The 27,884-nt window shown below is 37.4% G+C and overlaps 1 protein-coding gene across 1 annotated transcript; it reads right to left on the bottom strand.

The window, feature by feature from the left end:
- Window positions 1-48: 48 nt before the first annotated feature.
- On the bottom strand, window positions 49-27,884 carry NEK5 (NIMA related kinase 5). The gene is made up of 22 exons (XM_050910456.1): window positions 27,768-27,884; window positions 25,868-25,964; window positions 24,756-24,853; window positions 22,697-22,780; window positions 22,519-22,589; window positions 20,101-20,187; window positions 18,940-18,994; window positions 17,222-17,422; window positions 17,049-17,130; window positions 15,300-15,433; window positions 11,645-11,844; window positions 9,661-9,727; window positions 9,164-9,283; window positions 7,826-7,909; window positions 7,617-7,721; window positions 5,808-5,888; window positions 4,908-4,976; window positions 3,963-4,089; window positions 3,632-3,763; window positions 2,425-2,562; window positions 718-832; window positions 49-303 (listed from the first exon to the last, which is right to left on the bottom strand). Exons 1-22 carry the CDS (start codon window positions 27,882-27,884, stop codon window positions 51-53), a joined length of 2,517 nt encoding a protein of 838 aa, XP_050766413.1. The 3' UTR covers window positions 49-50.

Genomic DNA, 27,884 nt, shown 5'->3' with positions numbered 1-27,884 from the left:
CTGAAATTTAAAGCAAGTTCAAGTTTTGAAACACTAACTGTGCTGGTGTTCTAGGTAGCTCTTGTTTCCTTCTTGCCTTTTTCATTATGTGTGTCAACACTGAATGACCCATGGTTATTTTCTAAATCATCATCAGATTTTCCAAGTAGTTTGCGAGGTAAACTCATCTTTTCTTCATCTCTTTGACCTTTATTTACTGAAAGGATGGGAGACTCCATGGTTCTCTCTGCTGGAGAAGTTGCCACTTTTTCCAGAGATTCCTCCAGCTCATGTCTGAGTTCATCTTCAGAATCTTCAAAATTTCTGTAAAGTAAAACAAGATAATTATATTAATTAAATATATCTTTGTTACAAGCTTTTCTCCTTTCAAGGTCTTTGAGATTTTTTTAAAGCACTTTATAAAGAATATACAGGTGACACACATAATGTGAACTGTTTCTTCTTTCTCTGTGAGATTGTTTACCTGTATTTATAAGGTAAGAGAACAGGAGCTGCAAAAGCCATGTTAATACTTCTGCATAACATTTTTAATGACAGCATTGGCATGTGACATATTAAATTACAGAATTAAAAGTTAAATTAGCAGACTGTAAAACAAGTAAGTTTTCTTCATTTATGAATTTAAAAGAACAGAGGAAAAGCTTTAGGCAATGCAACCTGTCATTTCATGAAAACTGTTCAGTTGTACGGATTTTTCTTCTGATGTGCTTGACTTACGTGTCTTCATCATCTGATCTTGGCTCAAGTCTGCCTTCATCAACAGCAACAGCAGAGTATGTTTCTGAATCATCTTCCTTGTTTTCTTTTGGAGGCAACATAGTTAATCTCCCTTCTGGAAAGGAAGAGAAACGTTCCTTAATTTGTGTATTAGCTAACTATAAAAGTGTATGTAAAGTAATAGCAAATAAGTAAATGCTTGAATTTTTGTTGTTGTTGTTCAAATTACAACAATGTAAATATCATGCTTCTGTTATTCTTGATCACACGTTTTAGTCAGTGGTTTGTAACTTCTGCTTAGTGGAACCTAGTACGTTTGTAGACCATAACGAAAGGACTACAAAATTTAAGTAAGAAAGGCGATCTGATGTTAGAAGGCTTAAGTTCCCAATACAGGGATCTGCATTTTCAGTGGAAAACTTAGAGGAAGTACTGTTTGGCAAAGACTGAAAATTACTACTTGGATGTAGTAAAAGATGGGTACGCTTTCAAAGACTGAAGGGCAACCCTAACCTGAAGGTGGGAGAACAATGCTAAGAGTTGTTGTTTTAGTATAAAGACTAACTTCTGCATGTGATCCAACAGAAATCTGTCAGTTTGGGTAACACTGTACTCCACAATGTCAGCTTGAGTAGCAGGGCAGAACTGGGTACTGAGAAAATGCCATATTATAATAAATGTAACTGGTAAAAGCACAGCAATTAGAATACCTGTGTGACTTATTCTTGCTTTAGCTCTTATGAACTGCTGACATTAGTGAAAAGTGGTTTCAATTTACTTTTGGGTTTGGTTTTTTTAATGTGTAAGCAATAAAGCTAGTCTTAGGAGAGGAATTTAGCTGGTACATTTAGCTGGGTTAGCCTTCAAGATGGGGCAGTTTTAAAAGAGCTTGTTATGCTATGAGAAAACATGTATGTGAGGCATAATTAGCAGGAGAGTGCTGACGGCACAGTTGCAAATGAAAGATATTCCTCACGATCCATTAAAATTGTTGAAACTTGGCATGTACAATTTAGCTGGCTTAAAAGTCCTGTAATCCAATTATACGTTCAGTAGATTGGCAATTGTGCATAAAACCACAATATCCAGTTACATTTACAGCATCTTTCTGTGGAAAATACTCTGGCTTTTTAGCTAACAACTTTGATGCAAAGTAAATGTCATTTTTAAAACAGTCTATTACTGTAGGAAAGTGCACTGCAGCGTAAGTGAGTTCGAATCAATTTCAGTGTCAGCTGTATCAGCATGGACCATGTTGTAAGTCACCACTGTAGTTTAAGTAAGTCACCATGTACTACAATTTACAGCTGTTCTACAGAAATACATCTATTTGTATAAATCCTTTTTACAGGTTGAGGGTTCTTCAACCTCAACAGCTGCAGGGGCTAGATCCAGGTTTGTGGTACCTGGCAGCTTGTTGGCAGTAGGAGCTTACCTCCATCTACCCAAGCAAATGAAAGAATTACATATGAAAGTAATAGTCAGTAAGTAGAGCTTGCCCTTTTCCCTGCTATTGAAAACAGCAACGTCCTGAAAGAGGCCTTTCACTGCTACAGGACAGAGCAGTGGCTGCTGGGACAGGCTGCCCGTGTTCTAGTTTGCCAACTGCTTCAAAATGTTGGTTCGCATCACAGACCCTCTGCCAATGGCAGAAGAAAGAATACACTAAAGAAACACTTGCAGAATTTACAGTAACAAACATCCTACCTGTTTCTTCTTCAAGACAGATGAAGGAATCATTAGACAGCTCTGCTTTTGCTAAGATGTTCAGGAGTGTCCCTGGTAGTGTTTGTTTCCACTGCTTCCTGTTTTCCGTGATGTCTTCAGGCAGAATAGCATGGTCAGCTGAAGAACAGCAAGATTCTCAGGTCACTAAAGCATGACTGTAGCTTGGCACTGTCTTTTGTCAGATTCAGACTTTCTAGTCTTGACACTGATTTCTTCCTTTTGGGTAATGTTGGAACCTGTACTTTTTTTCCTTTGTGGAATACTCCTAAATTTTTTATAAGTATTTGATCTGATGGATACTGTAGAGAAAAAATAGTTTGGACTATTTGTCACTAAAAATTTCTAACACCAGTTTTAATGCTCAAGTAACTGCTTATTCAGCCTGGAATACACAGGTGCAGCATCACTGAGCAGTCCTGGCTCTCAAACTTGTTGGCTTCTTGGCGCTGAAAAAGCTTCAAAGAAGTTCTTTTGTGCCCTATGCTCTTTCATCCAAGGCAGAAAGAACAAGAAGTGGCATCTTAATAATATTCTGCTTTGTCTTCACTGTCCATGCAAACTCTTCAGGTTATTTCTGTATGTCTGGGGTGTTGGGAGCATGCTGGAATGCTGGAAGAGCTCCTTGTGTGCAGCAACCAGTCACTGGAGATACCTAGCTGCCTGGGAGTATATGCACTGGTACTGTAAGAAACCTAGCGATTAGCCTCTTCTGAAATGGAGCACCACCACAGCCACACCTGTGTGAACATGCACTTGTGACTGTGTAGCAACACTGGCACGTGGAGTGGGAAACCAGAACTCCACCACACTCTGGGATGGCATTGGCAACCGACTGCCCTAGTTCTTGTGTGTCATCAACTCAAGGCCCGAGAAAGTGGTGTTGATTAGTTGCAGAGACTGGCATTTTTAGCCGTTGTTACCCAGGCCACAGAGTGATTCATAAAATGCAGCCCTCTTAATATGCATGAGCAGCACAACATGACTGCAATAGTAGACACAGGAAAATGACAACTGTATTCTATTGTTTAACACATACAATAACCTCAGTTATTATGAAGTCCTGCAATTAAAAGCCTGCCAGATCATGTGAACGTTCTGGTATGGAATTGTTTTGGCAAAGGTCTGTAAGTAGTCTGGCTGAATTTTAGCAGCTCCCTACCTTCACTGAAAAACAAAACTTTCTTACCAAGTTCATTTTCAGCCATAGTAGGACATACAGATGTGACATCAGCATCAGCTAAAAAATTCAGTAGTGTTTGAGGGGCTCCAGCTTGCCAATATTTTCTGTTTTCTTTTGTGTCATCTATGCTATTGGACTCTAAGGGGAAGAAAAAGAGGAGGCAAAGTTATTTCATTTTTTTAAGTAGATTTCAGTGTGATTATAATATTATGTGATATAAAGAGAGAGCTCATCAGATAGATAGATAAACTTGCTATAGCCTGGAGTTACTGAATTTACCTAACTCCTATGTAATTTTCAGGATTAATACTCAGCCTTGCATTTCCCCAGGAAATACCTGTTTGGTATCCAGACAGTTCTTCCAAAGCTCTGTCCATATGATCTTCATAAACTTCCACCAATTTCTCCTTAAGATTCTCACCATCCACAAAAGTTAAAGTCTCACTGACTTTATCATCTAGTACCTGAAAAAAAATAGGTTACTCCGGAAAGAGAAAACAAATATGGGACAATAACCAATCACTTCTCATTTTACTGTGTTTGCCAGCCATTCTCATGTATGCACAGGAAAATTGTGTAACAAAAAGTGAAGCAGCAGAACTCGAAAGTCACATTGTGATTTGTGTATCAGAGGGCTGCATGGGGCTCTGTAGAGATGTGAAACAACAGAATGACAAGACAGTGCTTTATAAATTAAGAATATATATACTAGAAAGAAATTATATTTTTGATGTTGCTGTTACAAATATTTTAAAAGATACTAATATACTAATAAAAATATTAATAGGTAGCTATTATATGTCGATTGGCCACAAATGTCATTTTAATAAATGAAATCACATAATGTTGTCTGTAGTCTCACTTCCACTTTTTCTAAATAACAGCTGGTTCACCACAATATTATTCTTGCTTTGTGATACAATACTAGTGAAAAGAAACGGAAATGTACTAAACAATTTACAAATCAAATTTGGCATTTGCAGACTAACTCAATTTTGAGATGAGATATTCCCCTCAAGCCCAATTTACAAAATTTAGATATCTGCACTCCTTCATCTTTTACCATGTGAAAGATTGACCCAGATATCATCCAATTTTCTTCTAAGCAATTATCCTCATGAAGAAGATCAGATATATGCAATATGTCAACAAATCCTCAATAGGAAGCTTCATTATAACAAAGGTGCAGGATGATGGTAATGGAAACAAACCTTAGATCATGGAGCTACTGTCATGGTTTCAGATTACTAATGTAAATGCTTTGAATCTAACTACAATGTACCTCTGCTTCTTGAATGCTGTCTTCCTCAGGAACACATACATCTAAATTAATTTCAAACTTTACTCCTCCCTAAAGAAAATGTACACGCTTCATTAATTTGTTTTATTAAATAAAAACATTTAATTTAATGTACATGGTTTATATGGAACTACAAACTTGAAAATTATTCTTCTATTGAAAATAACTTTTATTTAACAATATTTTTCTTCTATTTAACAAGATCAAAGTTGAACAAATGGGACAAAAATAGACTTCTATAAATATAGTTTATGGATATTTTCAAATGATTGCATCCACTTTTGATTTTAAGGAAAGGTGTCTTTGATAATCATTTAATTCAAATCCTAGCAATACACAGAGTTGGTTCTTACAGCTGGTTCTCAATGAGTATTAAAATTTGAATACTGTACTGCTTCCATGCAATGGTTCACGAAAGACCTTTAGTCCACTTCACAATGATATTATGGTCAGAAACCTTCCTGATATGTTCTGTGCATTTCCATTCAATTCCCATCTCCTTCTACAATTTAAAAAGCACTATAGAGATAATGCTTTATAACAAAATGTTAAAAAATTAGCAGCCTAACTTGACTTCACTTAAACTTTGAGTAAACATGAGTTCCCATACACTACTAATGCAGTTTGATATAAAGATGAGTAGGCAGGGACTGATTACTATCTGGGAGTATCTAAAGGGAGCCTCCCTCAAATGATCAGAAAAGCTCATATATTGTCTTAGTGATTCTATCTTCTCATATAAACTTTTAACAAACAGTAGACCAGCACTCTTAATTGACTCTCAAATAACTTGATTTCCAGAGCTACCGTGATAACACAATCATTTGAAACATACAGACGTAAGAAGAAAATGGAAAAAAATACAACAATAAGGATGGATACCTTTGTGTTATGTTTCTTTTCTAAGATTTTTTGGTCTTGCCTATCCTGGAGTCTGACTTGTTTAAAGTTTTCTTCCATGTCCTGGAAGGAGGAAAAATCCCCAACTTTAAAACACACTCTTTGGAACCAGAATATGTGTACACCCTGTAAAAAAAGACTTGTTTAAGTAGTAAATGTAGTCACTGATTTCCTTGTATATATAACTGTAAGAATATTCCATTCGTTGCCTTATTTAGATTCTAATAGTAAAAGACATTATAATTCTGGCTTATCTGGCAAAAAGAAAAATAGGAAACCTTGCATAAAGTGCAAACCTCTGATTTTTCAAAAACCTATGTTTGGAGGATACAGTACTGTGTCAAAAAATAATAATACATCTTCTATTTTTTATGATCATATGCAAGATGACTCAGGCTGATTTCATTCTGGAAAACTTTGGAAGTGATGAAAATCAAGATTATAATGGAAACCTATGCCTGTAGAAAGTATAGGCATGTTCCATAGTATCTTGTTTTCTGGTAACATCTAAAAAAAAATTTAATTAATTACTCCTTTTCATATTCCTATGTCCTATGTTAGAACCTGTCAGATAAAAGCAAAGTAAATAATTGTATGCAGCTCCTTCAGTGATCTGCTGCAATTGGGGCATGTCCTCAACCTCAGGTGAAACCACAACAATTCACAGATTTTACTTTTTAAAAATATCTATGCAGTTTCTCCAGTAGATGGAGTGCCCATGAACTAAGGTGACATCAAGCAGGTGCAAAATCTAGTGTTTCTTTTTCGTTATCATGCACTTCCCATTAAATCACTGGGAATATAATTTCTGTCCTATCGTGGCTCTGGCTGCCTATAACCTACTTTAACCCATCAAGTGATGTGTGAATTCATTTTAGTAAAGGCCAGATCCAGGATCCAAGAAAATCACTGAAGAGAATCCTACTAATATTGGCAGGTTTGGCGCAAGTTCCAGCTGCGATAGGGTAGCAATGTCTGTCACCAGTTGATGTTGAAGTCTGCCCCTTGCTACTGAACAGTGCAGGAAGTCCTACACCACATGAGGCAAATCCTGGCTGAAGAATCCTAGTAGCTAGATCAGGGCTGTTTTCCCTTCAGAATAGACTGGGAATTTGCACACTGGGATTAATTTTCATAAACTGAGGCTGTCATTCATTTCACTTGAAGAAAAGTGGACTTCTTGCTGAAGAACTCCATGTGGTCTGGAAACCTCATCTGCTGTTCACAATGCCAATATTGCAAAGTAAAACTGGAACAATTCCAAAACTCCATTCCAGTAGCTGCTTTGGTAGTATTCGATGAGAAAGAAGTGAAGGAGTAGTGTAGCTGGAAAGCTTTGGCTCTGCCTCTTCCTCCCGCTTCTCCCAAATTTTCGTTTAAGGATGGACTCCACTTAAAACTGGATTCTAACTTCCCACACAGTGCTACTCTGGGCTGTCATGAATTGCTATATCTTCGGCACAGAATTCTCACAAAGATTTGCACTGTGAGTGGCTTCTTCTTTACTTCACTCAGAAAGCAAGGAAAACAAACATACCACAAAAAGAAATTAAGTAAAAGTACATCCTAATCTTTACAGATGAAGAAGAATTACCAAAACAAGTCAGGACTCAGCCAAAGAAACTTTCCAGGCTATTCATGAAGGGAACCTAGGGATACTTTCACATACAGTGCAAGCATCAGGTGAGATTTAAGCTCTACTGTTTTTCAGATTTGTCACAGAGAGTGAATCAAAGACCATGCGGGACTTGCATAAAAAGTTCTGTTTAGACTAGGAGATGGTACTGATACCTGAAGTGATCCTTCTCCTGTTCCAGCTGTATCCTTGGTTTCAGACTGGTCCTCAGCTTTCCCTTGCCTCACAAGATAGGTTTTATCTTGTATTTTTTGATGCTCCTAGGGAACATTTTTATAAAATGTTTATTTCAATTTCTAATTAAGTGTACTAGCTTAAAAAAGAAAAAGGAAATATGAATGTGTGTATGTTTGAGCTTTGTTACCTGGAGTACGCCAGCTTTAAGTCTGAATTCTTTTATATCGCTGTGGTATTCTTCCCGAATTTTCTGCAATTGTTTCAGGTACTCCTATTAAAGAACAGTAAGGTAGAATACACATGTATTAGAAATACATACAGAAATAACACTAGCTAAACAAAATATTCTAGGGATACCAAACTGTGTATATACGACAAAAAGGGATCAGTGTCCCTTAGTGCCAATTTTAAAGATTGCTTGATACTTCCTATTAGAGGACATTTTGGAGTTATATATCTTCCAGACTTTAACTTTTTTGAAGTTTTCCAGACTGTTTCATGCTACCTTTTCTGTAGAATTATATCTAAAACAGCTAATTCCAAGAATAACCTAAGGACTGTCTGAGTAATGATGCTAAGGTTGCAATCCAAAAATAGAGGACTGGAAATTAGGAAGACAAAAAATTATGTAATATTTATTGTATTGCAACCTGCTCCCCAAAATGAAACAAAACCTGTTAATCTTTTCTTAGAGAAGCTTCAACATTCCTATGCTTTAGAGCAAAAACTTCAGATTTGACCAAAAGATAATTTTTGTGTTAAGGACACCTCTGTTACTGTTTATATGAGAGTCTATCCTAATTTGCCCATGTTACAAATGGACAAATCTGTAAAATTTCATTTTTTCACATATTTAGTACAGACTTAGTGGAACTAAACAGCAACAGTCTCTGAAGAATGTACATGATGAGTATATTCTTATTCCAAAGTCTGACCGTTATGTAAAAGTTACTATATTCATATTTATTCTGGCATTTTTTTATAAATCAAAGATAGAAAGATTAAATGTATTTACATGTGTTCATGTAAGAAAGAAGTACTAGTTTGTTTTCTCTGTCACCCAAAAGCAAAACCAGAAAAGTATATTGTTTCTGTATAAAATAATCTCCAAAAGTTATAACGTACCAGGGAAGTAGTATGCATCACATACTATTATATCACATTCTAAATGTCATAGTATAACTTATGAACAATAAATATACATACACAAATAATGCATGTATGACTATTTCTCTGATTTGTAAATGTGAGGATCTATTGTCCTCCAACATTAGTTTGTTCAGTGGTGTAACTCCTCTAATCTCAGTAGAAGTGAAATCAAAATCAAGGCCATAGTTTATGAAATTATTATGGACATCAGCTTTCGTGCAAGTCTTCACCAGTTTATGTAAGATGGAACCAGATGAAAACAGCTTATATTTTCCTAGTGGTCAGATGGAAAAGAATCAATTCTTATGTAAAGAATACTACTGTCAAGAAGTGTAAGAAGACAGCTTTAAGCAGCTAAGGAAGATATTTCATTTACCTGTTCTTTCATTTCATTCTTTCTAGACATGTCCTGCTGATGGTTTTTGAGATACTCTTCCTTTATTTTCTGCTGCTGTATTTGGTCATGATATATGTCAGCAGAGGATGGTCGCAGTCCCTACGGATGTACAAATAAATCCCAGAGCAAAGGAATTTCCATTTAGAATCCTTTCTTTCAGTGCTCACTCAATTCCCTCTCCCTGTTCCACTGAAGAGTGCAGTAACGCAAGTGTGTATTTTTGGAGGAAAAAGTTATAGCAGAATTTCACATTGCTACAGTTTTGTATCAGAAAATAAAACCTCAAGATGAACATTGTGGAGCAGATCAATGAATTCGCTAGAGCAGAACTTTCTACCTGTCCGTGTTATAGTTTGCTGTTAGAAAGACATCAATTCAGCTTTTGGATTTTCATTCAGTTTGGGGTTTGTTTTGTTTTGTTTTGTTTTTGTTTTTGTTTTTTACAGATTTTATTCTGTGATTCAGTATTTACTTACCAGCTGTTTTTCCACTTTAATCTTGTACTGTTGGGCTTCAAAACGCCTTTGAAGATATTCTGCACGCCTGAGAGAAGAAAGTGATGTTCATATACTACATTTTGTTTCACAGACTCTGCTATCTTCTGCACAAATAACTCTCTATAGGTTCTATCACATACGACAAACAGAGCTCTCTTTGTACTACACGAATATATAAATAAGGATAAGAGATGTATAAATATGGAACAACAGTAAAATAACAAAAAGAAAACATATGCACTTCAGGCATTCTCCTTCCTATTACTTCAGTTACATTAGCCTTCTGAAGAGTGCAGCAAAGTCCTTCTCCACCTTTTATTTGATAAATGGTATGTGAAAGTGTTAATGAAAATAAAGTTGTTTTTCCAGATCCTCAAAATCAGTGAAAATTGTCAGAACGGAGGTTGTATATTCAACAACTTTTCTGTTTCCTTTCTCCTCTGTGCCTAGTTCTGTCAGCCTAACTTTGTATTTATGTAGTTTTGTGGTTTCTAAACATTTACCTCTTTTTCTAGTATAAAATAACCAGCAGTCACTTGTAAGCTCCCTGATTTCTATTTATTTCATTCCTATCTTCAGAATCCACTTGTGCCCCAGGGAGCCAAACTGAATTGAATTTGTCCTTAAATAAGGCACTAGAAACTTAGCTCAGACAAGACTTTCTAAACCTGATGATCCTTAACTGAAATACTCTGAACACTGTCGTTACTGAATGAAAATTAATGATTCAGTCAACCTTAAAGGAAGGATCCCAAAGTAGGCAGTATTAAAAATTCCTTACCTTCCTTTCTCAAGGTTTTCAAAGCTCATCCACACCTAAAATGGCCAATCATGGAACAGACTGGCAATCTCTAAAGTAATAAAAAGGTTGTCCCTCGACTTTGTAAGAGAAAGGCTTTCAAGTAAACAAACTGCTGCAGAAAGGGTCTTTATATCTGAAACCAAAATACAAGCTCTGCAGGAAAAAAACATTTTCACAGCCTGCCTCCCACTCTGTTCCCTCAAGTGGAGAACTGCTTTTGGTCTTTGTATCGTTCTGATCCTAGTGGGAAGTGTCCTGTTTTCAGCTGGGATATAGTTAATTTTCTTCCTAATAGCTGGTATAGTGTTATTTTTGGGATTTAGTATGAGAATAATGTTGATAACACACTGATGTTTTTAGTTGTTGCTAAGTAGTGTCTATACTAAATCAAGGATTTTTCAGCTTCTCGTGCCCAGCCAGCAAGTAGGCTGGAGCGGCACAAGAAGCTGGGAGGGGACACAGCCAGGACAGCCGACCCAAACTGGCCAAAGGGATATTCCATACCATATGATGTCATGCCCAGTATATAAACTGGGGGGAGTTGGCTGCGAAGGGGGATCGCTGCTCAGGAACTAACTGGGCATCGGTCGGCAACTGGTGAGCAATTGCATTGTGCATCATTTGTTTTGTATATTCTAATTCTTGTAGTATTGTTATTTTATTATTATCATTATCATTATTTTCCTCCCTTTCTGTCCTATTAAACTGGCTTTATCTCAACCCACAAGGTTTTGGGTTTTTTTCAATTCTCTCCCCCATCCCACAGGGTGTGGGGGGGTGAGTGAGCGGCTGCGTGGTGCTTAGTTGCCAGCTGGGGTTAAACCACGACAGAAGGAAAGACAGCATTTATCCTTGATATAATCAGAAAGTCTACAAAAAGCCTGTGTTTGACTTCTCACCCAAGAAAATGCTGAGATTTGGGAGACATTTTGACAACAAAATTTCGAACACCAGGACCATAAATTCAGAAGGAACTTCTGGATAGACGGGAACAGGAGTTACGTTGTTGTGCAATAAACTTACGTAAAAAAATTATCAAAGACCAAGCAGACAAGGAGTTATAGTGAATGAGCTATGTCCAGTGTTACCTAATCAGGAAGGCTGATAACTCAAAACATGCATGACAGTTCACTACTAATAAATAGAGTGAGAAAAGTTTACCAGTCGGGTGGTGGGGGTGGAGGTGCAACTTGTCCTTTTAGTTTATAGTATTCCTCAACTCTTTGGCTGATGTGAGAAAGGTCATAATGTGCATTAGCTTTCCTCTGCAAGTTGTCAAGCTTATCATAGTAATGACCATAATGGCCATGTACTCTAATACTTTCTGGCCTTTCTGCCATCTTAAATCTGGAGCTCTGTGGCTGAAAATATAACAAAGGATGTTAATTTACCTGTTCTCATTTGTATCAGTACAAGTTTGAACTAACTTCCTGTCCTTCTCCCCAGTCTGAGTTGCACAGTAATATAGTTTACAGTATAGTTAGTATAAGTTTTCCAAATCCTTTCACCATATAACCCAGAAACTTTCTAGTTTCTCAGGGCGTATGTCATCTTACCATTGTCTTTTCCTTTTCCCATGTTCCAGCAGCTCCTGTCATTAAGCAGCAGCCCATATTATTGTGTGAGTCAATCAGCATGGGGCTTTGTACCCTGTAGTGTCGTTGCCCTAGAGTCCCTTCATTGTTCCGAAGCCTAAAGCACTGAATTAATTCCAGGAGAATCTTATTTTGACATGTGAGAGCAAGGGGAATCTGGGATGTAGTTTTGGGCAGTATACACATTGACTGCTGCTTTCAGGGGAGCACTGTGCTACTTCATGTCACCATCTCTTTGATTATGTGCCTGTGGGAGCTTGCCTTTCATTTCTCAAAGTCCTTACTGTGATGAAACATCCCTGTATTTCTACTTTGTGACAAGACTGCCTTTTCCATTTCTTATAAGAACAATGGAGAGAAGGTGATTGTCTAACTGCCACTGCATGATATAAAAGAAGTGTGGTAAGACATTCACAAACTTTTCCATGGTGGGAGACTAAAAACCACTATATGGTGTATAAGAAAAATGCTGAATTTGGCTTATTTTCTTGCATAAATTAAAAAGCATCTAAGTATCCCTTCCTTAGATAGTAAATACATAAACTATTCTTCCCTGTTTTCCTTCTTAGAAACATTGAAAATAGGCTCATCTACCTACGGTATAATCCAGATTATAGTAGAATAAAAATTCATATCTATAGAAGAAGAAAATTTTCCACTGACAATTATGTTTCCAAGGAAGAGGTAAACTCAAAATGTGTTTATCTTGTCCCTCACTGAAATAAGTTTTACAGTATGGTATCCAGAAGCATGGCAATTCCAAGCAATAGGGAGAATAAATTAGGCCCTCTAAATAAATGTAAGAGGACTGAGAACTGTGACCAGTGAAGCAGGTGCCCTGGTGACACAGGCCATGGAAAAGGCTGAGGTACTGAATGCCTTCTTCACCTCAGTCTTTACTAGCAAGACCAGCCTTCAGGAATTCCAGCCCCTGCGACTAGGGGGAAAGTCTGCAGCAAGGAGGACGTACCCTTGGTGGAAATGGATCAGGTTAGAGAATACACAAACAGACTGGACAAACGTAAGTCCATGGGCCCTGATGGGATGCACCCATGAATACTCAGGGAGCTGGCAGATGTCATTGCAAAGCCATTCTCTATTATCTTTGAATGATTATAGAGGTGACTGGGAGAAGTGCCCGAGGACTGGAGGAAATCAAATGTCACTCCTACCTTCAAAAAGGGCAAGAAGGAGGACCCAGGGAACTACAGGCTGGTCAGCCTCACCTTAATGCCTAGCAAGGCAATGGAACAACTAATCCTGGAAACCATTTCCAGGCACATGAAGGAGAAGAAAATCATCAGTAGTAGTCGGTATGGATTCACCAATGGTTCAGTCATGCTTGACCAACTTGGTAAGCTTCTATGATGACAAAACTGGGAGGAGTGGCTGATACACCAGAAGGTTGTGCTGCCATCCAGAGGGACCTCAACAGGCTGTAGAAATGGGCTGACAGGAACTTCATGGAGTTCAACAAGGGAAAGTGCAAAGTCCTGCACCGTGCACCAGTACATGCTGGGGGACACCCAGCTGGAAAGCAGCTTGGCAGAAAAGGACCTGGGTGTCCTGGTGGACACCAAGTTGACCATAAGCCAACAATAAGCCCTTGCTTCAAAGAAGGTGAATGATATCCTGGGCTGCATTAGACAAAGTATTCCCAGCAGGTGAAGGGAGATGATCCTTCACCTCTACTCAGCACTGGTGAAGCCACACCTGGAGTGCTGTGTCCAGTGCTGGGCACCCCAGTACAAGAGAGACAGGGACATACTGGAGAGAGTCCAGCAAAAGGCTACAATGGTGATTAAGGAACTTGAGCACTTCTCATATGAGGAAAGGCTGAAAGAGTTCGGACTGTGAAGCCTAGAGAAAGCTCAGGTGGAATCTTATCAATGTATGTAGATACCTGAAGGGAGGGTGCAAAGAGGACGGAGCCAGGCTCTTTCCAGTGGTGCACAGTGAAAAGACCAGAGGCAATGGGAACAAACTGAAACACAGGAGGTTCCCTCTGAACATCAAGAAACACTTTTTCACTGTGAGGGTGACTGAGCACTGGCACAGGTTGCCCAGAGAGGTTGTGGAGTCTCCATCTTTGGAGATATTCAAAAGCCGTCTAGATATGATCCTGGGCAACCGGCTCTACATGACCCTGCTTGAGCAGGGGCGTGGACAAGGTGACGTCCAGAGGTCCCTTCCAACCTCAACCCTTCTTGATTCTGTGAATCCTGAAGCAACACATTCAAAGTATGACACTGTGCAAGTATCCCTGCAACCCTTCAAACTGATTGCTCCATTGGGGTGCTGAAAGAATGTGGGAACTTTCCCAGTGTTAATATGAGAGCACGTCTTGTAGATAAAAATGCTGTGGACAAAATTCTGCCTTTGATTACAGCAGTGCACAGTGAAAGAAAACTTAACCAGTATCTCTGGATTTGTATTGGATATGCACAAAGGTAACTATGAGGAAAACTAAGTCCTATATTCTGCATAGGTATTACCCATAGGTAGTGCAAGTGACTGCTTGAGGGCTGCAGTTCTGGGAACCCCACAAGACTCTACCGTCAGTTAATCCACTGTAACTGCAATGTCCAATTACTGCTGGGAGCTCCCAGATCCTAAATGTGCTTTGCTCTGTGTTCATCAGCACCCAAGGCAGTACTACATGCTCTTGAAGATAAACATAAAGGTATGAATTGATGCCAAGTAGGAGGCTGGAGACAGCATACAGCTGATATCCAGCCTGAGGAAAGAAGGAGGTGGAAAATGAGTGAGGGACACAAATGGTTCCGAAGAACTGGGGTTTTCTGCTGTAGGGTTTGATCCCAGTTTGTTGTATCTGAGACAAGGGCACTGGCTGCCAGTGGTTTTGCCCATGAATGGGCTCTCAGAAGGGCTGAGGTAAGAGAATCAGTGTATTTGCTTCTATAGCAAAAATGCAAACACAGAGTTTATTTGCCTTTGTGCAATGTAAATGCAAAGCATGCCTGACTCCTTTTGTTACAAAGGACCATACTGAAGCAGCCAAAATTCAGTGTTTCCCACTTACGCTTTCTAAAACACCTCTTCTGAGGCTTCAGGAGTGCTTAACTGTCTCCACTGACTTAGTGTAGGCATTCAGCTGAATTTAATACATCTTAATGAAGCCTTTTAAAGGATCTTTTCTAAGAGCAGGAATTTGCCTTCTGAAGATGATTAAATATTATGAGAATGTGGATGCACAGTACCTGAAAAATAGGCTGTTGCCCTCTTGAAGGAGGTTTCCATTCATTCCTTTGAAATAATCCCTGTTTGACAGGCACCACCATTCCAGATTCTGGAGGAACTTGGTCCTGGACTCTCCTTTTTTGAAGTTTATGTGCTTTTTAACAATAAAAGATTAAAAGGTTACCTTCTGTGCTCTCTACATGATTGATCATGTAGTTGCAAACCATAGTAGGGTGCATACAGCTAACACTGACAGTCTGGGCTAACAAACACTTGTTATGTCCTTTCATCATCATCACCATCATCATCATCGCCATACTTCACACTTCCTAGGCATTCTGCCTTTCATCCTTAGAATGACATGTTTTTGAAAACATTATGATTTAACACACTCATGTAAAGTGGATCTTATTGATTAGTTTTGCAAAGAAGCACACTAAATAAAAGGGAGACCTCTATAAACTAGAAAGCTGATTTGATGCTAGGACCAAGAACAGAAAACAGGAGGTCTGATTCTTAGGCTCAGATTTCATTGGAGGCTAGATGTCTAGCTCCTTAGGCATCCCCTTTCTAAACCTAGCCCTCAGTATTCTACAAATCACTATACAATGTTGCAGTACTTGTGAAATTTGGAAAGAAGGGCTGCAAAGGGAAAAAATTAACTTATCAGTTCCCCAGGTAGGAGAATAAAAGTACACACCATTCCAGTTTGGTCAGTCAGTATTTTGCAAAGATCTTATCTGCAAAAGTGTCCTTGCTAGGATTAAGTAGTTTCTAAAGGAGTTCTAAATTTTTCCTGAGTAATGACTGTTAAGAGTATCATGTCTAGAAGAAAAAATATATGAAAATTATGAGTATATGACCATAGATATTTTTTAAAATGCCTAAGTGACTTAGGTGTTCAGGTGCCTCTGTCCAAATTGCATTAGACCTGAGGGCAGATAAATCACATTGAAATTTGTTATTTACAAAATAACATGGGTTCCTACACTACTGAAGAACTTGGGGGGGGGGGGGGGGGGAAGTCCACAGCATAGTTAAGTAACTACATAGGTTTATTTTCACAAATGTTTTTAAACTACTTTAATACCTCCAAAGATAAATTTGAGGAATAATTATGATACACTGAAGAATACAAAATTAGGAAAAGGTTATGCTGCCAGAAACATGTCAGATGTTCAGCAATTCATACAGAGATACCATTTAGTCTCATCTGTGTTTTCTAAGAACGTGCATACACAACCTGATCTACCAATGAGCACTAAACCAAATAGAGTTCATTGTCTCTCACAATTTAATCTAATTTATAATATTTTGTAAAATACATTTTTATTATTTTGTAAAATACCATGGAGCAAGTTTTGCAAGATTTTTGCATTTTTGCACATAGCTTGGCAAAATTAAGTAAGGATATTTGTCATGTGACAGACCTAAACTGCATCTAGACCAAAGCCTCTCAGTTTTGTAAATTCTGTTCTTAAAAGAATTAAGATGAACATTTCAGCACCTTCCTATGGCAGCTTTTCTAGCTGAATGTTGCTAATGAGCAGGTCTTAAAGTTGTCTTTTCCCGAACAGAACAGCAATGCACTGTCTGGAGTGAATGTTTCTGCTGTTGCAGTTCTCTCCTCTTTTTCTTTTCAACTTTGTGTGAAACTCTTGTGTCCAAATGTGCCTGAAAGACTGCTGGAGGAAGTTATAGCCATCAAGTATATCATAACTAACAAATGTTAGTGTAGAACTAATGTTAAATAATATTATTATCATTACCTTGTATCAGCTTGGCTCCAGGCTGTGATGCTGAAGGCCTTTTTCTATGTATCACAGTGTGACTGAGTTCTTCCTGTGCTATCTATAAGCAAAAAGGTATCGTCTGATAGAACTGTTTATACTACTCTGATATACATTTTTTCTCTCAGCAAGCAGCAGTAAAAGGCACTCACCTCAGGGGGCAAATACCTGAGAACGAGCTTCTGCAAGAAGGGCTTCCTTAGAATAGAGTTGATAGATGGTCGATCTCTTGGAGGTATTTTAAACAACTGGGAAATTAATATCCTCAGATCATACGAATAGTTGGGAGACACTGGGTGAAAATGTCCTCTGCAGATATTCAGCACCAGTTGGTGCAAACTATTGCCTTCAAACTTAATCAATGAAAACAGTAAAAAGAGGACAGTAAGTACTGCTGGTTGGAAATGATGGACTAGACACTCCAACTTGAAAAAAGGTACTTGCTGACAGAAGCCCTGTGCTATGCAATCTCTTCGCAAATCCTTTCTCGCTATCCATAGTTTGCTGTGGAAAATTAATATAACCACTCTCTGATTATATTTTCTGGTTATGTTCTCCTTGTTTCAGTTGCACAACTCAGCAGGTCCGATGATAGCTTTTGTACCTGGAAGAGTTTTATTCATACTCTGCTGTCATACAGTAGCAATGTTTCCAGAATGAAAGACGATTTATTTTGCCAAAAGCTGTTCAACAGAAACCTGCATACATACTATCTTCACAGTGTTCAACTTCAAAACCTCACTCCACACAACTTAGCCTCTGCGTTCTGTGTTCTCTCAGGAACCAAGGCACAATCTGATTTTTTTAACAACTCATGCCACTCAGATAACTCAGCCCTCTCAGTTCAGCAGATCTCTTAACAGGTCAGCATCAATATAGTTTTAAAGGCCTCAGACAGGCAAAACTAATTTTGAAAGCAACTTCTTTTTAAAATTGCCATTTTATTTAGTTGAGTATTTTGAAGCCGTTGTAACCAAAACTTGCCTTAGCTTCATTTGCATTTCCTGTCTACATCAGCATCTAGTCCCTGCCTTCAAATTAAAAAAATGGGCAGCAATAGAGAATAAAACAGCTAATGTTCATAAGAAGTAATATTAATGTTTTCTCACTTCGTGAAATCCGGACTTTTGCTCAGCAGTATTCCCTCGCTCTCAGCTCAGCACAATTTCTCTCCCTATCAGTGCTGCTCTGCTTTCTCCCGCATCCAAGCTCAGCAGGTCAACTTCTGCTGGGCCCAGGAATCTGATCCTTTTCCTGTTGTCGGGATTAGTCTCTGCTGTGTTCCCTTCTTCACATAATGCTCACAGCCTGAGGATTATCTGAGGCTCAGATCAGGCTGAGGACAACACAGCTTCCTGAAGATGCTGTATATCTCAGTTATTTTCTGACATGAATGTGCTTCCAAACAAAATGAAACCTTTAGGAAAATGCTTCTGGGGACTCAAACTGCTTTTTGGGGAAATGTGGGTTTCAAACTCTTTAGTAAGTATAGATTGGTATTTTCAAATAGAAATGAGTAAAATTATATGCCTAAAGCCTAACCTTGAAGTTTGGCTTTAATTCTTTCCATTGTTCATCTGCCTTTTGAAAAAGTTTAGTACTTATTAAAGAGTAAATATATGTTCGATGTGTGTATACACACACATATATATGTAAGTTGTAGAAATACAACATAATACATTGTATTTTAGTATGCACAAAACAGACACAATACAAAAAATTAAACACTAGCAGTCATTCTTCATTATCAATAAATAAGCTGAAAATAATTCTGGCAGCTGACTATGAATACTATTATTACTACAGTTATTCCAGGCTGTCCACTATCTTTTTTAATAATATGATAATGATCTGATTCTATGGTACTTACAGGATGCTTTAGTGCACATAGCTCATAAAGCACACAGCCAAGAGACCAAATATCTCTGTGAATAAAAAGTAATTAAAGTTTCAGGGAAAAGACTATAATATTTTCATACATGTAATCAGCACGTCTTCTCAGCTCTCAAATTTATTAACATTATTCCATCACAGATTAATATTGGTGCAACTTTTAATTTTTCTTAAGATGCACTGAAAAGAACAACTAGAAATTTCTTTTTAGTTGTGGTACCAATGTTTCTATGATACCTAACTAGGCACTGTCATTATCATTGGAAAAGGCACATGACATAAAGAATGCCTGCTTAATATTCCTAGCAGGATGAAGGGCAAAGCTATCTCTGGCCGACTTGACAGTTAAGGAGACAATAAGGGAGTAAATTTGTGTGAATAGCACCTTAGAGCTGAGATGCTAGTCTGGGCTCCAGGATATTTGGTGCTGATCACATCCCACACACAGAGAAGGGGGTCTAGCTCACTCAGTTCATCTTGTTATTTTGGTATTTTGTGTTAAGCCTGAGTGAGCCTTTACAATTCTCAGACCTATTTGTCTTTTCTGCAGGTGGCTACTGCAAAGTTCCAGAATTGCCAACCTGGCAGCTTTCATTTTAGTGTATTTTTATAAATCACAAATGAGTGTATCAAAAATTCATAAACTTGGAACTGAAAAGATCCATACTTGCATTGGTTATTACATGTTGGAAACACAGAGAGTAATTTAGTATTTGATGGAGAACCAGATAAAGCAAAGGAAAAAAATATATATTTTACATTTCACGCCACTACTGACAAGCAGTATTAAAAGATAATGAGATTAAAATTTAAGTTTAAAGTACAAGTAATTTTATAAAAACAAAAAATATAATTATGTTAGGCCTGTAGATGAATCACAACAAATTCATGATTGCTATACTCTGGACACTGTGAGTCAAAATACAACTGACAGTGTTGTATAGTATAGCATAGTTGTTGTATATGATTGATGCACCTAATTATCGTACACAATAATACAAAACTTCACAAAGGGTGACATGCGAAATTCCTGGTACCCTGCAGAAATACTGATTTAAACCATGATATTACTAAAATAAGTTCTCACATGCCTGCAAGCCCTCATGCACGAGCATATGAAGGAAAGACGAAGACTTACGTTTTATTGTTATATGGTCGATTTTCACAGATCTCAGGTGACAGATAATAGGGGGTCCCTACACAGGTATGGGCAAACTCCGTAGTGCTAATGAAACACAAGGAACAAAAAGGCTTACACACTGAAAAAGTTTACAAGCAATTGAAGTAGAGGCCTCTCTGCCCCAGTTGAAAAGCCCATGGGGGACATTATTTCTGTTCTCCAATAGTTGAATAATAGAACACCCCAAGAAAAACTAAAGTATTTCCCACTTCTGTGTAAAAATGACCAACTATTTTAATAGTGGAGAGCATTTGCACTTCAACAGAAAGCACAAGAATTCTCTTTTCCCCAGTTTTCACCAGCGTTGTAATCAACATTTTCAAGGAATATTTATCATTGACACAGAATTCTGAAAGCTGTCAAAGACACTCCAAAATATTCAAAGTCTCCAACATACTCATTGAAGTAAGAACATTGTAGGTGGTAGTCAGTCACGCAAGCCAGAAACAGTGGAAGGAGGAAGTGCTGTCCAGAAACTAAAGCAGGAATAAGGGAATTCTAGTTCCATCTTGGCTGCTGACTTGTGAAGGTGTAGCGAAATAGCACCAGTTGCATTCATTTCACTTGCTTTTAGATATCTACACTGTGGATGTCATCAAGAGTCACTGAGAAGTCAGTGGAGAGAAACAGGTACTCACAGAGCGTGATTCCTCTCACTCTATACTAGATGTCAATAAAAGTTGTAAGTTACACTCTCTATAGAGTATATGAAGTCTGAGTGCCAGAGGTGCCACAGACACCTAACTGCAAGTGAAAGTACTGGACGCTATTGCATTTTGAAGTGGAGAATGGAGATGAAAATGCCTTTGTATACCCCAGGGGAGGAGGAAAAGAGAGCCCGAGAAACTTAATTCACTTGTTATATGAGGAAAAGTACTATCAAGCACCAATTATTTTGTTGTATAAACCTATTAAATACTCTTTAAAATGTCTGTACTTGGACATTCAAATTCTGAGGTTTACTTCCTATCTGCTATGTACTATTCTGCTGTGTAGGAGCAATCCTTAAAGCAATTATCCCCAGAACACTTCTGAAGGTAGGCACTTTCTGCGTAAGTAGTTTACATATGGAGAGTTGAGGCACTGAGAGTAGGTCTATGCTCCACAAAGGAACGCACCACAAAGGTACAAGAGCTGGCAGAGACTGCAGCTAACACAGCGACATGGCATATCCCTGGAGATGAGCAGGCTTGGATCAAGGTACTATCCAAACATGCTAATTCAATATACTCCAACTCTCCGCAAGACTTCCTAGCTCTGATGTACCGCTGAACTTGCAAGGTTATGTAGGCCTAAATCCAAAGCCAATCTGATGGCGCCTTGACAGAAATTACATGGACTGTGTGTCCATGTGACGAATGCATAAGGGTACCTAATACACGTACACAGTTAAGTACATCTGAAGAGAATGACCAAATTGTCTATGTTGGTTAAAGTTATCTGTTTTCTTTACTGTTGCTGTGTAGACAGAAATGTGGTTAAACTTACACTGACTTAATTCAGGGATAGGAAAAGTTTTAACAAGTGAGTTGTGGCAGGTGGAGTACAAAGCAACTGAAAAGGACTGATACTAGAGGGACAATCTGCAAAATGATCAACAGAGGAAATTACCTTTCCACACAATACCTAATTAAATTGTGGAACTTCTTTGCCACAATACCCTGCCATGGTCAAAGATAATCAAGCAGATCAAAAAGAGATCAAATTCAAGCATTGTCCTGTTGTTAGCATGCCCCCTGGCATGTTTTGGCCACACCAAAAAGCACTCTCCTAGATAACACCTGGCCACTATGCAGGATAGGCCAATCTTGTCCCCAAAGCAGTAAAGATAAGGCCACCCTCTTTGGGAGAACAGAGTTTAGCCATACGGATACAAGCTATGCCCTGCCATTTTCTTTCAGGCCCAGAGAGTGGGTTCTGGCCCTTTTTTAAAAATTAATATAGACACAGTCTGGGAGGACATACAAAGAAAATCTGTACAAACTCTTTTCTTGTACTCTTGCCTACATTTTTAATGCTCTTCACTTTCTTTTTTATGAGGCACCAGAAGTGATTATTAACGGCTGCAAGAGCAGGAGCTGTGCCTCCAGAATCTCTTTATGTCAGTTCCTCAGAGAATATGGAAAGATCGAGGCTCCCCCACCCTATGTCCCATACATAACAGAAGTCCAGTTACTAGGCTAGATACATCTGTGGTTTCACGCAGGATGGCATGTTTTAGGATAACAGAAAAAAACGTAGTATCAGACCCTTTGTATCCCAGACCTCTTGAACAAGCACAATCCACAAACAATTTGCACATTCAGGTTGCATTCTGAATATTCAGAAACAGTCCTATTTGGTGTAGGTCACAGACTAATTAAAAAAGGTGCTTACCTGTTCAACTGTCTTGCTATGCCAAAGTCCCCAAGCTTTGCTACATTTCCATTATTGCTAAGAAAAATGTTCTGCAAATAAAAACAAAACTGGTATGTGAAAATGAAACATGGCAGAGCTTCTTAAGCATATTTTTTACAAGACAAAATCACCCCCTCTCCAGTACCAGTTTTACTACCTGTGCTTTTACATCTCTGTGTAAAATCTTCTTGTCGTGAATATGCTTCAAGCCCAAGGAGATCTGCACAAACCAACTCAGAATCTGCAGTGAAAGATAAAGGGAACAGATATCTATAAATTTGTGTGACTCTAATGTCCAATGGGGCATCTTACTGAAATACATAAAATAAAGACAACAACAAAATCTAAAATATGTAGAGCATATACAATATAAAACAGTAAGAAATAACATTTTTTAAATTAATGCCATAGACTTTTCCTTTCCTTTTTTAGTGCTATCACAAAACTAAATGGAAACAGATACCTGCTCCACTCTCCTTATCCCCATCAAGTTTTCACTGACTGCGACAGGACGAGTACTTGAACAAGGACTGAAGAATCACATCAAAAGACAGTAAGAATACTAGACCTTTATTTAGAAATGAGTGAGTTCAAATAACAACTAAGACAGAAATGGGAAGTATCTTCTTAATCCCCAGTGGTGGAAGTCATACCACTCGGTTGTAGTATTTGTAGTCTACTGAATGTGGTCCAGAAAAAAACAGAAAAAAAGAATGAAGGACTGAAACATGGTGAAAGAAGGGAGATATGAAGAAACTTGGGTAATAAGTAAGCACACAGATTTATCCTTTATCCTTGACCCAGTACAGCTCTTAAATATATATTTAACTTCAAACAGACATGTGTTTTCTTGAATAAGGGCCTTTGGACTCAATTCAGAAATAAAAGTACAATGTGCTTATATGCTTCTCTATTTAGGAAAATTGATGGTCATGAAAGACTTTGATTCAAGTAATAATCTTCTATTTAGTAATGCTTCATATTAAGCAGATGATTTCCTGGATAGGGCTGATGCCACAAATGAAACTTTCTTAGGCATACATTTGAAAATAAGAAGATATTTTAACAACGTTATGTTAAATTGGGCAATTTGCTTTCCTTTCTTGATTGGCAGATGTATCTTTAGTTTCTGTAATCCATTCTTCTGTCTATACTTCCTTTGCCTTTCTTTGGATATGTATTATTCTGTCTCATTGTCAAGGGGTTTGTGTATGTTGGTTCTCTCTTTTGTCTTTTCATGATCTGTGGTTTTGTCCTCTCTATTTTCTCTCATGTTCTCTCTACCTCTAGTATGACTCCCAATAGGACCTTAAAATTCATTATTACTGAACCAGTAATTCACTTCCAACTGACTTCTACCCTAAGGAGCTCCTCTTTTACTACTAAAGCAAAAAGAAAAGTCACAATACTTCTCTTTTTTTCCACTTTTATGCTTTAGAGTGTATTTCCACTAACAGGTTGGATACTATCTATCTAGTTTCTAGGTAAATTTTCATTGTACCTGCAAAAGTAGAAAACTATGCATGATTAAATAACCTCAGAGTTCAGTACACTAAGTCCAATATATAAGAGAAAATTTCCTTCAGAAAGCTAAGAGTTAGTAAAAAAATAAAGGAATAAGTAAGGAATAGTGGGAAATTCTGTTTCTGTGAATTGCAATACCTATCATATTCACCTATTTACAAAATAAAATATATGTGAACATGGTCCAAAAGCAGTCAGATGTCTGGGCTTGTTTTTCTCTGCTGGTTTAACAATTTAAATGGCATCAGAGAAGTCTTGACTCAAATGAAATGAATGAGAGATTTACCATTGACTTCAGTATAAAGCAGGATATGCCATGATGCAAACAGCATAAACAAATGAAGAATTCGTATATAATATATCCCCCCCAATAGTTCTAAAACACCGTTTAAAAGAAAGTCTTTATGGCTTAGTAGGTATACTACTAATACAAAGAAAAAGTGCATCCACAATGGAAGGAGCAATGGGTGGGAGGGGGGATAAAAATGGCATCAAAATACTGCTAATGAATTAATTTAAGATCTTAAAGCAATGTAAAAAGCAAACTCTAAACTCCCATTAAAATTACCGAAGTTTCTTTAAAACATTCAATTATTTTAACAGGCCAGAAAAGAAACAGTAGCTAGTACTGGATAATTCAAACCATGTGTTTTACATAATATGTCCTTTCCTCTAAAGATAACTTCTTTCACCTGGTCCTCGTCAAACAGCACTCCCTGCTGCATATTTATCCGCTTCATTAAATCTCCACCATCACAGTATTCCATCACAATATATAGCTTGTTCTTTTCTGCAAGGGGAAAGTATAATTTTCCTTTATTACTCATGAATACAGCAATAAATTCTTTTTACTTTATATGGTCCTTTCTTCAAAAGGGAGTAGTTAATCCTCTACCTACTCCTCCATTTCAAAGAGTAACTGAGAAAAAATGGATACTTCCAGTGAAACCTCATGCAAAACTAAGACGTGAAAATATATTTAAATGGAGATTCACCAAAATATTAAATACATGAGAAAACCCTCACTGATAGCAAGATAGATGTTCTTACAGGCAATTCTTAGCAGAATGCTTCATAGTTGGGATTGTTCCCCAATAATAACTAAGTACGCAGTTAGGCTTAGGGAAAAGGTTAAAAGTAGACAGTGTCCAAACAGTAGAAATAAACAGCAGGGGCTACTTAATATGGAAATTCACCCTATTCTTACCTCTCTGGGGTCCAGAAGACTACCAGATTTACGTGTCCCTTAAAACATTTACAGTCCTGATCACAGAAAACAATTTGAACACAAGCTGTAACTATAGCATTTATTACATAAGGCACTGCTTATGACAGATGTCAGCAGGAAAAATAAATATAGGGTATTAGCTTTTATGGAGAACAGACTTCCTTCTCTCTCTTTCAGTCCTGAAGAATTCTGTATCCTTGAGTGATACCTCAAAATATGGCTCAAGACAAAAGGCCAACAGGACCTATTTCTTGCTATACTCAAAAGCTCTCTTCTTCTATTGAAACTCCTAGAAAAGTCTCATTAAACTCTGGACTCCTATAGAAGATCAAGACTAAAGTTCATCTTAAGCAATGCAGACACCCCAGGATCTAGCATTCATGCCACAATACCTTAGGTCCCACCCACGCACATGAAGAGGGCAAGTGATGACTGAATTTGATAGGAGTTGGGACCTGTCCCCGCTGGTAAGTAAAGGGCTGGGGACAGGCTTAAGGTTGGGCAATATTAACAACGTAGGTTTTGCTGCCTTACACTCCTATAATCACAAATAAAACAAAAAAGTTAAAAGTAAACCTTGCAAAGAAGCATAGAAGGTTACGATATTTGCATGCTTCATCTTGGCCAGAAGAATGACTTCTTTCTGAGAGGCTTCTTTTTCTTTCACAGGCATCTACAAAGAATTAAGAAACTATATGCTAGCAATGATATATTTAACTCGTTTCAAAAACAGTTGCATCATTATGAAACCATTCCTGCAAATACAAAAAGACTGTGTACCAATGTGATGCAGAAATATTATAAAATATGATGTATATATAATGTAAAATATCAATTTGCAGTGTATGCTTGGAAATATATTGGAATGTTACTGGTCAAACCAAATTATGACATTTTACAAGCAAGCAAATGTTTGTAAACGTTTGTAAGCATTTTACATAAATGCTATTGCTAAGCTAGCTGACAAATAGAGTTAAACTCTAAAGTTAAACTTCCCTTAAGTATTTGAAGAATAAGGATCTAGATGATTCTGTATTCTTAATATGGGCGATCTCGAAAGAATAAAGTAAAAAGAAAAAAAGTCCTTCGTTTTACTGGTGTTATGAGTTCTTGCAACATTTTGGGCAAACTCTTTGCCCTGTTACACTAAATGGAAAACTTCTGTATCGTTCATTGTGATCACACTTTCATCAATATTACTTCTTAAAAATTCATGTCTCTGAGTATCCATCCATCAAAATGTCCTCTTGTATTTATAAAAAGTTTCTTACCCTCATTCTTAAGAAATAATTTTGAAATGTAATCCTCAAAGATTCAAAAATCAGGAAGTGAATGAAACACACTCTACCATATAAAAAACCTTATTACTTCAAAGTAGTAATTTTCTGTATCCAGCTCCTGATTTTTGAACAAGTGGGATCCACAATAATATTTTATTAACTTCCATTTTTCTATTTTGCATACATCAAAATCTAAAATTAGAAATGCATAGTTTTTATTGGTCATGAGCATAGAGAGAAACTGTTTTTTTATTTAGCTGTCATTACTAGCATATCAATTTTTCTGGGTTTGAATCTGGAAGTTATACAGCTCTCTCTAGAACTGATGTATAAAAATTCATTCTTCTATTATAATTCTCTAATATATTAGAAATTCACTAGTGTGGCCCAGAATAGCAAAAGACCTGTAAAAAGCATGTAGGCACTCATTGAAATTGACTGTTGAAACCCCTGTATTGAAATCACAGGGAGTTTAATTGCCTGTCTTTCTGGAACTAGATACAGGAGTGGTATTCCTCTGATACCTGAGCTAGTGACCCTAACCTGCCTCACAGTCAACAGAAAGAAAGAGAGTGCTTTTATGGCCTGATTCAGCTCATTCTAAAACAGAAGTCTAAAACACACACAATCAACAGCTTCCTAAAAATACATGTAGTATTTCTCTTGTTCTCCTAGAAAGTGAGTCTAGCCAAGCAGCTCAGATGCTGACAGCTACAGAATGGAAATTTAAAATTAGATGAGATGAATCAAACTGCCATAAACATGAGGATTGGAAAGACTCCGCTATGAATTACTCACATCTGAAAATATGGATGTGGAAAAAAAAAGGAAATTAAAAAGTTTAGAGAAATGTATCACAAAATTGTGATTTGTTATTTCAGTGGCAATAGTTTCATTGTAGTCAAATCATCTATTATAAAATTTGAATTAGGTAGTGTCACGTATTGTAGGTAGAGAGAAGCTTTGAAAAGAACAAAAATGCAGTAAAGAGTAAACACTGTTAATATCAAAATACGTATTTCATCTGTGCTTGTAAAACCACTAAATTAGCAAAGAGTACAGTCTTTGGAAAGTTTATATAATCGAGATGGAACTACAAAGGAGATAAAACATAACCCAATTTCATACCCCAGCTAAACACAATTAGCACAATCAGGTAAATGACTACCGTTATCATCCAGGTTTTATTGTTTTACCTTAGTTAAATTGATCTCTTTGATAACACACTGCTCATTATCCACTTTTCCTTTTGCCAAGAATATTTTGCCAAAAGATCCTTCTCCAATTTTTTTAATTATTTCATATTTATCCAT

Source organism: Gymnogyps californianus, chromosome 1 (genome assembly GCF_018139145.2).
Source record: "Gymnogyps californianus isolate 813 chromosome 1, ASM1813914v2, whole genome shotgun sequence".
Classification (NCBI taxonomy): domain Eukaryota; kingdom Metazoa; phylum Chordata; class Aves; order Accipitriformes; family Cathartidae; genus Gymnogyps; species Gymnogyps californianus.
Note: the sequence above shows the minus strand (reverse complement) of the source record. Positions and strands in the feature narration are given on the sequence as shown.

Excerpts from the sequence above, each read along its gene's own strand:
- NEK5 (XM_050910456.1), bottom strand. The coding sequence starts at position 27,884 with ATGGATAAATATGAAATAATTAAAAAAATTGGAGAAGGATCTTTTGGC. Across the intron at positions 24,854-25,867 it reads CTTCTATGCTTCTTTGCAAG|AAAAGAACAAGCTATATATT; the intron begins GTTTACTTTTAA and ends TTCCCCTTGCAG. Across the intron at positions 9,284-9,660 it reads TTAAAGTGGAAAAACAGCTG|GGACTGCGACCATCCTCTGC; the intron begins GTAAGTAAATAC and ends GTACATCCGTAG.